This window comes from Equus caballus, unplaced genomic scaffold, assembly GCF_041296265.1.
Source record: "Equus caballus isolate H_3958 breed thoroughbred unplaced genomic scaffold, TB-T2T haplotype2-0000791, whole genome shotgun sequence".
NCBI lineage: Eukaryota > Metazoa > Chordata > Mammalia > Perissodactyla > Equidae > Equus > Equus caballus.
Window position 1 is genome coordinate 297,046 of NW_027222000.1, and position 12,432 is coordinate 309,477.

Below are 12,432 nucleotides of genomic sequence, written 5' to 3' on the forward strand. Positions count from 1 at the left end.
CTACCCGACCTTGCCAACCCTTACCGTCCCGGTCCGTAAAAGGTAGTAACATCTACCTCCACAAGCTATTGATCGAATAAGGCTGACAACACAGCGATGACACGTGCCAAGCGCTCCTATGGCACCTGTCATCACGAGCAGCTCAGTGAAGTTCGTATCTCAGCAACTCGGTGGGTCAATGCAGTAGACGTAGAAGCACACTGATGGGAATGCGTAGGTTGAATTTCATTACACAGGTTAGTATTAGCCAGGCATTTTACTAGCTGGACTCTGAGTATTGTTTAATCTCACTGTGTTTGATTAGCCAAATTCAAAATTAGTAATTCTGCGCTCAGGTTATCTCATTCTCCACGGCGCGGTCAGAGAAGACGCTGCCTCTTGAGGACCGCAGACCGCAGCGTTTGCAGTGCGCGTTTGCTGTGGCGGAAGAGAACACCGGACGTTCAAGCCCGGGCTCAAGCCACGATCTCTCAAACCATGAAGACATCCGCAGCGAATTTACAAAAAAAAAAAAAGGCAGAGCAACACCGACATGTCAGTCTTCTAAAGCTTCCGAAGCCGCTGCCGGATTCCAGGGCGCTGGCGCGCTCGCGGCACTGCGACAGGGGCGGGGCCGCAGCCGTAAAGCAGCGCCCCAGACCACGTGGGCTCCGACGCGGCCCGGTGCCCTTGGAGGCTCTTGCTGGGGGGTCATGGCAGGTTCGGTGCAGGGCAGTGGGTCCAGGGCTCTGGACCTGCTCCGGACCCTGCCCCGGGTTAGCCTGGCCAACTTAAAGCCGAATCCGGGCTCCAGGAAACTGGTAAGTGGCTGGTGGCGTTGCGGGCAAGCGCTGGCGCACGGGGCGATGGAAGCGGCCCTGCACTGCCCGCGCTTTCCGGGGACTGCTTACTCCAGAGGGTATTGGGATGGAGGTAGGGTTTCTGAGTCCCTGTTCTCCTTAACTGCAGAGGAAAATCTTCTCGCGTGGTGTCAACTCGTAATACGGTTTATGCTTAAAAGCATAATTATGCTAGGGCGTAGGAGCGAAGTCGCACTGCAAAATGATTGTCCCGTTCAAAATTGGAATTAAAATGAAGGACTTTTCCAGTATAGCTTCATGGGAAAGAGTTGAATTGATTTATTCCGTTAGATGTCTCTTCAAATCACTAAATACAGCCAGAAAAGCTGTTAGGTGACGTACTGTAATTTTGAAAATCAGTTCGTTGCCTTCGTGAAGTGACAGGAAGTAAATTAAGAAAAATGTTTTCTTTATAAATTAATCTTTAAATAAAATAATGTATGGGTAGCAATGACATATTTACAATTCCAAAATAGAATTTCTTAACTATCATGTAAGCTTTGTTTGTTGTGGATGTTTAACTCTAGGTTTTTTTCCGTTCGAGCCTGTTGTAGAACCCTTATCCCCATCCCATCCTTGGAAGTTTGCCTTTGAAACACAGCTTGCACTTTGGTTGCAAGAATTAGGTACATCTTCAGAGGCAAAGATGCTGATTTAGAGTGTTTGGACGCTAGAGCAGCTAGGACAGTGCTTGGCACAAGGTAGTGTTAGCTAGTACTGGTTGGTTGGATGAATAAATGGTGTAACAAAAAATATACAACGAAAAGATGAGATACAGTTTATAAAAAGGCATCTGTAGATCATAAAACTTTGTTCTTTCCTTTAGGAAAGACGACCGAGGGGGCGGAGAAGAGGTAGAAGATGTGGCAGAGGCGACAGATAAAGGAGAACGACAGAGAGGAACCCGGCCCCGACTGGGCTTTGAGGGAGGCCAGACTCCATTTTACATACAAATCCCAAAATACGGGTTTAATGAAGGACATAGGTAGGTTGTTCTGCTTTTTAAAGTAGAAAGCCCTGTTTTTCGCTGAGAATCACCTAAAAAATAGCTTGGTAGAAATTGATAGTCACTTTGAAGCAAACTTTTGCCCCTGTTCCTCTGAAGCATCTTTAGTCGTGCAATTAGTTTGGAATAGCAGGGAAAAAAGCCCAGACATTGAGCCTGCAAAATGGAGATAATGATGCCTGCTCTCCTGGTTGTTTAGAGGCTTAGCAATAATATATATAAAAACCTGGCTCATTGTGATTACCCAATAAATGACAACTACGATGGTTACTTTGAGTTCCATTCATGCATAATTCAGATAGTGGGTTAAATTTTCCCCAAATTTGTTTGTTGATTTGTGTAAATGAGTGAAGTAAAATGCTTAAGAGGCAAAGTATTTTTAGCAAAATAAAGGAAATACTGGTTTTGTGTCGTTACCAAAAATCAAGCAGTATAACGTTTCTGTTGTAGTCAGGAGGGTCTTATTTTGTTACCATCTAAATTGTTGGAGGAAAATAGAGAACAAAACTTTTAAGTTGATGTGGAGAACTTAAGAGGAAGAGAGTTGAGTTTTCCAACTGTTACTTTCTTGTTTTGTAGCTTCAGACGCCGGTATCAGCCTTTGAGTCTCAACAGGCTGCAGTGTCTTATTGATTTGGGTCGAGTTGATCCTACTCAGCCTATTGACTTAACCCAGCTTGTCAATGGGAGAGGTGTGACCATCCAGCCATATAAAAGGGATTATGGTGTCCAGCTGGTAGAGGAGGTAAGTCTGGATTAGTATTTTTGGAGTTAGATAGGAGGCTATTTCTGATTTTCATATAATCTATACTCTGCCTCCTTTGTTTTTATCCCTTTTGAATTGTTATAACCATTACATAGTGGTGATTGTGTTTATACTCAGTTGTGGTTTTAGAAAGCCAGCATGATCACGTCGAGGGGCCTCTGTTCCCATGGTCCGGGAATGCTCTTCTCCCGTGTGTCCGTTCAGCTTGTTCCCTCCCTCCCTTTGGTTCTCTGTTCAGATCTGATAATATCAGAAAGGTCTTTTTTGATTTTCTTTTATAAAGGAACACTCAGCCCCCACCCGCTTCCCCCACAGTCGTACTCTGTCTGCATTACTCTGCCCGAAGTATTTTTTCTTTGAATATATGAACACCTGACATTTATTACTAAGTAATGCATTTATTTTTCACTGTCTTCCTCAGTGTGATGTAAGTTCTTTGAGAGCAGGTACTGTGATTCATTCCTATGTTTGCAATATTGGAAATATTGGCTCATGATAATAACTCAGTATTTATGGAAGAAAGGGATCAAATCCAATTCTAATCGCAGTAAAGGACTTTTCTATTTATAGACATTGGCCAGGCATTTCATAAGCAAATAAACGTGTTGTTAATTAACTGCTCCTCCTCCTTGTTGTCAGTAATGTAACTGTGTGAGTAACTTAGTGTCCACTAGAGGGAGGCATATGTTTATGGAAAAACCTTTTAGATTCCTTTGAAAAAGTAAACCTTACGGATAAAGGATTTTCAAATAAGATGATTTGAAGATAGATTACCAAATATGCGATTAAGTCTCAGTATCCTACTCTGGGTGTATAAGGGAATGCACATGTAAATTGACATGGAAAAATCCGTGACCTCTTCAGCTGTTAAACTGCGCATCCCAGCAACTCACAGGTATGTGTCTATTAAACTAACAAAAATAATCCTGAAAACGACACCAGGGCAGTGGTTGTGTAAGTACAGTTCCACATCGTTTACAGCGCTGTAAATTGATTTCAGATTTGTAGTAAATAGTGGATAATAAGACTTTCTGATCCTTCAGCATAAAATTACCAATTTGGAAAGACATGTTTTCAAGGAAAAACAAAATAAACCTAACTGATAGAAAGACATTCCTAAAAATGCTTTTATAATACTTAAAATACTGCAACTAACCCCAATGTCCAAGGATGGGGAGTGGTCAAGCAATCTATGGAATAGTAATTAAAAATCACAAATTATAGGGGCTGGCCCTGTGGCCTAGTGGTTAAGTTTGGCGCCCTCCCCTTCTGTGGCCTGGGTTCAGTTCCTGGGTACAGACCCACACCACTCGTCGACGGCCATGCTCTGGCAGCAACCCGCAGACAAAATAGAGAAAGACGGGCAACAGATGTTAGCTCAGGGTGAATCTTCCTCAGCAGAAAAAAAAAAAAAAATCACAAATAATATGGCAAGACCTTACTTTATTGAGTCAAACGTACCATAATTATTAAAATGCAGGTCGGTATCATAGATGGAAAAAGTGTATCTTAGAATTGATGGAATATTTTTTAAATATATTAAAGGTTCATAATTAATAAAAGGAACTTGATTGGGAGCCAGCTTGTTTCAACCACACCAAAATAGGAAAAAATTCTTATCACTACAAAAAGAATGGTAATGATGCCATCTTTTTATTTTTGTCAGAATCTGTTTTGAAATTAAAATATAGCACATCCTAACTAAAGTGATCAAAAGTAGAACTTAAAAAAGTTCAGGACTACATTTTTCAGTGTTGACCATGGTAGGGAAAGGTAAACTTATTTTCTGTCAGTTTAGAGGCTGTAGTAAAGTCAATAATGAATGCAAAGTGAATTTCTGTTGTCCTTTGCTCCCTTTTTTCTTAGAGGGGGTGACCCCTCCAAAGCTCAGATATTTTATTCTTTCGCTGATTCTAGCCCACTCGTCCCCCTCTTTAACCTTCTCTTGGCCTCTTGCTTGTTAAGGGATAGGAAGATAAGTCATGATCTGTATCCTACAGCATAATGTTGTGGTTAAGAACACATACTGTGGCTGGACTGTCTGGGTTAGAATCCTAGCTTTGTGATTTTGGGCAAGGTATTTAACCTATCTGTGCTTCAGTTTCCCCATCTGTGAAGTTGGTTTAGCAATAATTCTGTCATAGGGTTGTTATGAGGGTTAAACAGCCAACTATTACCGAAGTACTGGGAATGGGTGCTTATATTGGTGTCTACGAAATACATCAAGTGAAAATATAGTCATCTCTGCTCACAGGGAAGGAAAATTGGTAAAAGAAGGGGGCCTAGAAAATGTAAAAGAATTTGATGTTATTTGATAGGACCTGGAAGCAGAAGTCTTTGAAGTAGGAATTGCTGTTACATTGTGGGCATTTTGGAGGAGGAAACACAGTGTAAAAAGGAAGCTTGCCATAGTTAATTTACTTTTAGCCAAGCTAGCTACTCACAGACTATTTTGACGTGTTACAGGGTGCTGATACCTTTAAGGCGAAAGTTAATATTGAAGTACAGTTGGCTTCGGAACTAGCCATTGCTGCAATCGAAGAGAGTGGTGGTGTCGTTACTACAGCCTTCTGTGATCCCAGAAGTCTGGGTAAGCTTGCTCCGCAGTCATTTTCTTCTCTCCCTCTTTGTCTCATGCTGGCTGCATGTGAGGATTGTAAAAGTCCTCATGGCTGTTTGACTTGCCGTTTGGACACCTCTGTTTTCTGTTTCAGGATTTCTTATTAGTGCTGTGGCTGGTGGGGCTCTGTCCTCTGATAGACCTCAGCCAGTAGGTCATAAAAAGGTTTTGTTTTTGTTTTTGAACACAGGGCTTAAATACAATGTTACCTATGTCTAGAAACTCACTAATGGTTGGTAACCCAGGAGTAACTCTGACTTTCAAGATACAAACTTTTGAAAATTAAGCATTTCCATTTGTTTACTTAAAACAAGCTTATTTAATTAAAAGAGTTCTTGGAATTAAGTTCTCATCTTGGTCATATTTAAAAATTAATGATTATAAAATACCATTATTAAAAGAAAACCATCATGTAAATAAAATAGTCAACATTTGCCTTTCTCTTTTTTTAATTTAAAAATTGTTTTAGAAATTCTATGCAAACCTGTTCCATTCTTTCTGCGTGGACAACCCATTCCAAAACGAATGCTTGCACCTGAAGCACTGGTGCCGTATTATACTGATGCAAAGAATCGTGGTGACCTGGCGGATCCGGCCAAATTTCCTGAAGCAAGACTTGAACTCGCCCAGAAGTATGGTTATATTTTACCTGACGTTACTAAAGATGAACTCTTCAAAGTTACTACTCGAAAGGACCCAAGGCAGATTTTCTTTGGTCTTGCTCCTGGACGGGTGGTGAATATGGCAGATAAGAAAATCCTGAAACCTACAGAGGAGAATGTCCTCAAGTATTACAGCTCATGAATTCCCTTCCAAGAAAGCAGAGTTGGAAAAGAGGACTGGAAAAGGAGGCCATGCGATAAAACAAAGAATTGGTGCGGTCACTGTGTTTGAGTGATGTCTACGACCTGGCTCTCAATAATACTTTCATCTTGGTCATTGTATTATTTCTTATCATAGTCATTATCAAGGAAAGTCTGCCTAGCAATGGCTTAAACAAATTAGTTTTTTTCTTATTTTTTATCACCTAAGAAGAATTGGTAGTGACGGTAATAGCCATAGCAGTTCAATAATCTTGCAGTTTCTGTATCTGCAATTCTCATGGCCTCTCCCCAAGACCCTAAGATGATCACCATGGCTCCAGTAAGAATAACCTTAAAGGGCAGGAAGAAGCGGGGAGAATGGTTCAAGCTATAGCTGCCCTGTTCATAAGGAAGCAAAAGTTTTCTCATGACCACCCCTTGCAGACTTTCATATACATCTTATTATCCATAGCTGTGTCATTTGATTCCCTCTAAGGGCAATGAGGCTGACGCACTGAGACTTAACTATGCCTGCCTCTACAGTTGGTAGATGGGAGAGGCAGAACATCCTTGGGGATGGAAATTGATTAGCCAACCACTAAGGACTGCCAACGTCATCAAAAAAGTTATTCATTCAGTATATATTTGTTGAATGTCAAGTATTCTAGGTTCTATTTAAATAACATAATATACATATATTTTATAGGGTACTTGATATTTACAAAATATATTTTTATAAATATAAAATAATTAAAAATACTTTAGAAAAGGTGCACTACTTCAAAAAAAGATCATAATAGAAGTTTTCAATGTACATGTTTTAAAATGTGCTTTCAAAAACTGTACCTAGGCATTCTGGAAAATGTAATGAAAACAGGTATTGCAGTTTGAATGGTACTACGCTAGAAAACAGAAGTAAATAGTTGTAGCAAAAACTTGTAGATATAAAGATGTTTCTGTGAGAACATAAAGGGCTGATGTACCCATAATGCACATGACAGAGGGTTTAACAATGTGCTGCCAGGCACCGTAGCTTTTATATACTCGTTGATCCGTTGCTGCTGCTATTAAGTTGGTTTTTCTTACTAACGCAATAGGATAGACTTAGGGTAGATGATAATAACACATTGTGTTCTGTGAGAAAATATTGGGCCGTGGAAAAGAGAAAATTAAAAGGGGCGATTTAATTTTGAAGTTACATATATGATCCTGAAAGAGATAGAGAAACAACAGGAATAGTATTATCTTATAATAGCACATCTATTTATTTGGTAAATTTAAGACAACTGTTTAATAGTATCTTTATTATGTTCAAGATTATCATTATTATGTTTAAGATATTATTATTATGTTTTTAAGACATAATTTTCACTCTGAGCTCATTAGTAACAGTATAACAAAAGTTGAGGCAAATTCATTTTTGTTTTCAATCTGAAAAAAGTCACTTTTGGAAGTTTCAAGAATGGAAAAAGTGCTATAAATGTGTTTCATTAAATTGTTCTTTTAAAAATGTATTTTGAAAGTCTACAACAATGTATGAACACACCATTTTACTATTAATTTCTTCTCCTGTACATATCCGTGAGACCAGAATAAAAATGGACTATTTTCCTGGCTAGATATGCATTTATTTCATAAAGGAGCTCCTAATTGCGGAAATACTTGGGTGAAACCATCATCTCCATTCTCTGGATCCATTCCCAACGTCAGATGGAGAGACGAATGTGACTGGATTTCACCTGTTCAGCTTGTAACCCCAACCTTTGTCTCCACTTGGAATAAAGTTGTGTACTTTCGCTATCAAAAGGAACTTCCCATTCACCATCTGGCCCTTCAGCAGTCCCCTAAGCACTAAAAATAGAAGTAAGACTAAACGGGTGAAATTAATTTTAATGATTTGTTTTACTTAAGCCAGTATTTCCAAGTATTGTCATTTCAATGTGTACGTAGTGTACACTTAGTAATGAGATATTTGATCTTCTTTTTTTGTACTAAGTTTTCAAAATCTGGCTTTTACAGCCTATCTCAATTCAGACTATCTGCATTTCAAGTGTTCAATAGCCACATGTGGCTAATGGCTACTGTGTTGGACAGTCCAACTCCAGAGTATCTGGGATTTAGCTACTCTGTTTCCAGTTGACTAAAGCAGCACAGCTACCGTGACAATCAAGTTCGGTGGTGGGTTAAAATAGTTCTATATGAATTGATGTGCATAATGAAGATGCATGCCTAATTAAAATACAAAACCACCTCCCCTTGGAGAGAAATCAAGCAGGTACCATAAGCCAAAACATAGACCACACATCAGAAAATATTTAGATAATCATCACAAATCTGCTTTTAATTTTGAAATATTTGAAACATAACCAGCCAATATTAGAAGACTAACAGAAAATATTTGAAGTAATCCAATAGTACAAAATAGAGGCAATAAAAGTTATGAGTATTTAATAAATGTTGTGTTCAATAACATGGATAATATAGCCATGAAGTATCTTTAAGTAAAAAGAGTTAGAAGACACTGTGTCTGATATTACTTCATTTTGGTAAAATAAAAACATTTATCATTATTTGAACAAATACATAGTAAAAAACATTGAAAATGCTTATTTATGTTTTCTAAAGGCACCATTTTTTGTTCATAACAAAAAATAAAATAAGGCATGGCACTGTGCATGAGTAGCTAATCTGAAAAACCTTCCACTGTAAACGCCTGGATATGCAAGACAAATTATATCAAGCATTCTTGTACCTGCAAAATTGAGGTCATATAAAGGAAAGCACAATGCCTCGTTTTCCACAAAGGAGGAGGAGTTCAGAACAAGCTCAATGAGCATCCAGTGCTGAGGCTGGTGTACCGCTTCCCTAAGTTGATGGGTATGGGAGGATGGGTGGGGAGCTTCTCTAGAACCTAGAGGATTGGGTTTTACTATCCCTACTGGAAGAGGAACTCTGTACTGGGACCCTGAAGGATCCGTGTTTCACAATGAAACCCCTACAGTAAAACTAACCCTCAATGAAAAACTTGGCTGAAATAGAAACCCACAAACACAGGGAGTTGACAGACAAGTCTTTGTTTTTTTCTTGGACTCCAGCTGGGATTCCTCTAAGAATTTGTCACTAAATGTGTGCCATCCAGTTGGTGTGGCTTCAGTGTCCACCACAACTGTACCTAGGAAAAGTCTAGCCGAAAAATAAATATAAAAGTATATTCTAAATTAATTGCATTTCCGTAGCAAGAGAAACTCTACACCCAGGCTACACAACAGTTTCAAGATAAAGCATTATGAAGTTTTAGCTTCTAGTATAAATATAAATTTACAAATCCTATATTGGGGTTTCTATTGTTAGATAACAAATTCTTACAAAACTACTGGCTGAAAATCACCTTTCCATATACTTATGGGTTCTGTGGGTTTAGAATTCAGGAAAAGCATAGGAGGAAGCTTCTACATGTTGCATGGTGTCTGGGGCACAGGCTCGTGAAGACTTGACAGGTCAGGGTGACTCCGTGGCTGGTGGCTGGAATCAATCAGAGGAGTCTTCACATGTCTGTGAGTTGATTTTGGCTGTAGTCTGGGTCCTCAGTGAGGGTTCACAGGAGCACCAGCATTTGGCCTCTCCGTGTGACTTGGGATTTCCACTGCATGGTGGCCCCAAGGTTCCAAAAGCAAGCGTCTTTGCAAACAAGTCAGAATCAACATTGCCTTTCATGACATAGCTTCAGGAGTCCTGCAGCATCACATCTGCTATATTCTATTTGTTAAAAGTGAGTTACTTATATCAGCTGAGATTTGAAGGAAGGGGACACGGAAACTGCCCTCAATGAGAAGAGTGTTAAAGGATTTATGGACATATTTTAAAAACACCACAGTCTGCATTTGGGCTACAAATTATTTAAATTCCTCTCACTTGCAAAACATACTTACCTTCTCCCAAGACCCCTCAAAAATTTGATTTCATTACAGCATTTGGGTCCGGTTCAAGGCCCAGGATCTCATAATCTAAATCAGATCCAGGCCAGATTAAGTTCTTCAGATACAGTCACCCTTGATATGAAGACCTGTGAAGCAAAGAGGTAAGTTTTCTGCCCCCTCTAGCCACACCCCTCTTCCAAACATACACATCTGTGGGGATACAGGCATTGGATAACTGCTACTGATATACCCACTTAAAAAGATGGCAAAAAAAAAAATTTGTTATGTAACAGTGATACAGTGTCGGATACATATGCTGTGTATCCACAGCAATTCTGAGGTACACCCAGGTGCATGCTGGCAGTTCTCTGATGTAGGCTCAGCCCTACTCTCTGGAGGGTTTTTTTCTTGCTTTTGTTTTGCTTTCCCCATGGTGCTTGGCTTTGACTTCTGGTTTCTTGGTTCTGTACTCTGACAAGCTGCACGGTATTTCCATAGATAAAGCATGACAAATTATGAGCTAAAGATGCCAAGTTATAAGGCCCATTATGAAAAAACCTAACATGATTGAATGTAATTAATATCAACTGAAAGTAGGTTTAGAATGCTAAGAATTTATAAAAGTGGTATGATAAATTATAAAAAGCATATTTTAAATGATTAAGACACAATCTTAAAATCTGAAAAATAAGATACCACGAAGGGGTAGGTATAAAAAAGTAGAATTTTATAAACAAAAGTTTTATTAAAATTTAAAACACCTTACACGGGTAAAATAACAGTTTAGATACAACTGAAGACAGAATTAGTTAACCAGAAGAAAGGACTAAAGGGAATGCAGATTAGAGTGAAAAACAAATATGTAAGGTTTAATGAGCTTGTGGGATAAAACTGTATGGTCTAACATATCTAATGGAATGTCTTTGAGGAAAGGAAAGAGGCAATATATGATGTGAAAATGATTGAAAATATTCCAGACTTATCTTAAATCGTTAGATCCCAGAAGTATAATTACCCCCCAAAAGGATAAGTAACAATAAATCTATACCTAGAAATATTCTAAAGGAAATTTCAGAGTCAGAGCTTACAAGCAGCCTGGGGAAAAAAGACAGGATAACTACAAAAAACAGTAAGCTTGACGTTAAAGTTAACATCAATAAAATGTCGAAAGATAATATTATATATTCATGGTGCTCAGAAAAATTAACTATCATTCTAGAATTCCAAGCCCAGGTAAACTACCATTAAGCGTAGGCATGAAATAGACATTTTCTAGAGAAACCACGAGGCAGGAGGTGTCTACCACTTATAGACATTCATAAAAGAACTTACAAAGGGTGTCATTTAGGAGGAGGGAAGTCTCCACACTAGGAAGGAATAGGATACTAGATCCAATGGGGATCGAAGAATCTGTTAGATACATGGGTAAGTCCAATTAAGGTTTACCCAAGTTCTGGAGATATAAAAAATTATGGAAAAGAAAAGTGTGTAAGACAGGAGGCAGTGGAGTAACTGGAAGTAACAGATAATAAGCATCTTGTATATCTTGGGAGGAGACTAATCATAACTCACTTTAGACATTCTTAAATGAATTACGGTTATTAAAATTGTTAAAATATCACAAAAGTCAGAGAGAGAAGATAAAACTCTGTTTCAGGAATATAGAAGAGAAGGGACTTTGAAAATTCTCTCATGACAAAAGCACTTAGAATATTGCAAACACCATTGTAAAGGTATACTGAAATGCTCATGATTGAAAGTGTAACACCTCGGCTCCAAAAACAAAGAGTGAATGGACAGCTGGAGTGGAAAGTGAGAGCTGACACAGCTGCTGTGCCAGGAGGCACGTCTGTATAGTGGTGACCGAAGGCTTGGCTGATAGTCGTCCACAAGACAACGTGTAAGTTCTACACTAGGGCTGAAAGGGAGCACCGATGCTTCAGCCGTGCTTGTGGCAATTGTTGATAGTGGTGATCAAAGGGCTTGAGTGCTAATGGTCACATAGGATGTGGGAATTTGAGCAACAGATTTGAGCATGAAGCCTGGACTTGCAAAGGATCTCTGCTCTCCGTGTAAATGTGGACCAAAAGAAAATGCCCACCTTCAATAGGAAATGAAAAGAAATACTGTCTGCTTCAGTTCTGGCTGTGGAAAGGGTAGAAAAAAAATTTTCCCCCTAACATTTTATGACCACATGCTTCCATTCACATGGATTTTTGTGCTCATATTTGTATTGCTTTACTTATGAGGTCTGGGAACTCAGACGACACAGGATTTCTGAGATAAAGTCGCACCAAATGGAAACTTTGAATCTAAAATAACAAAATACAAGAGGAAGCAAGCTATCATGATGTCAGCAGCAGACAGAAACAAATCGCATCACTAATCTGTCAAGAAAAGCAGAATAGAATTATTGGACGGAGACTATGTGGTGTAGACTGGCTAGCTGTTCTCTCAATGTATTTCATCTTCCTCTCGGAT

General features: G+C 39.0%; 1 protein-coding gene across 1 annotated transcript in view; it reads left to right on the top strand.

Annotated features, from left to right (window-relative positions):
• Positions 1–7,652, top strand: part of LOC138915126 (large ribosomal subunit protein uL15m-like) — a 253,999-nt gene extending 246,347 nt beyond the window's left edge. Inside the window, 6 exon segments of the mRNA XM_070259084.1 lie at positions 336–800; positions 1,666–1,713; positions 1,715–1,824; positions 2,425–2,590; positions 5,078–5,201; positions 5,701–7,652. Coding sequence (XP_070115185.1) covers positions 336–800; positions 1,666–1,713; positions 1,715–1,824; positions 2,425–2,590; positions 5,078–5,201; positions 5,701–6,035 — 1,248 coding nt within the window. The 3' untranslated portion in view covers positions 6,036–7,652.
• The last annotated feature ends 4,780 nt before the right edge of the window (positions 7,653–12,432 follow it).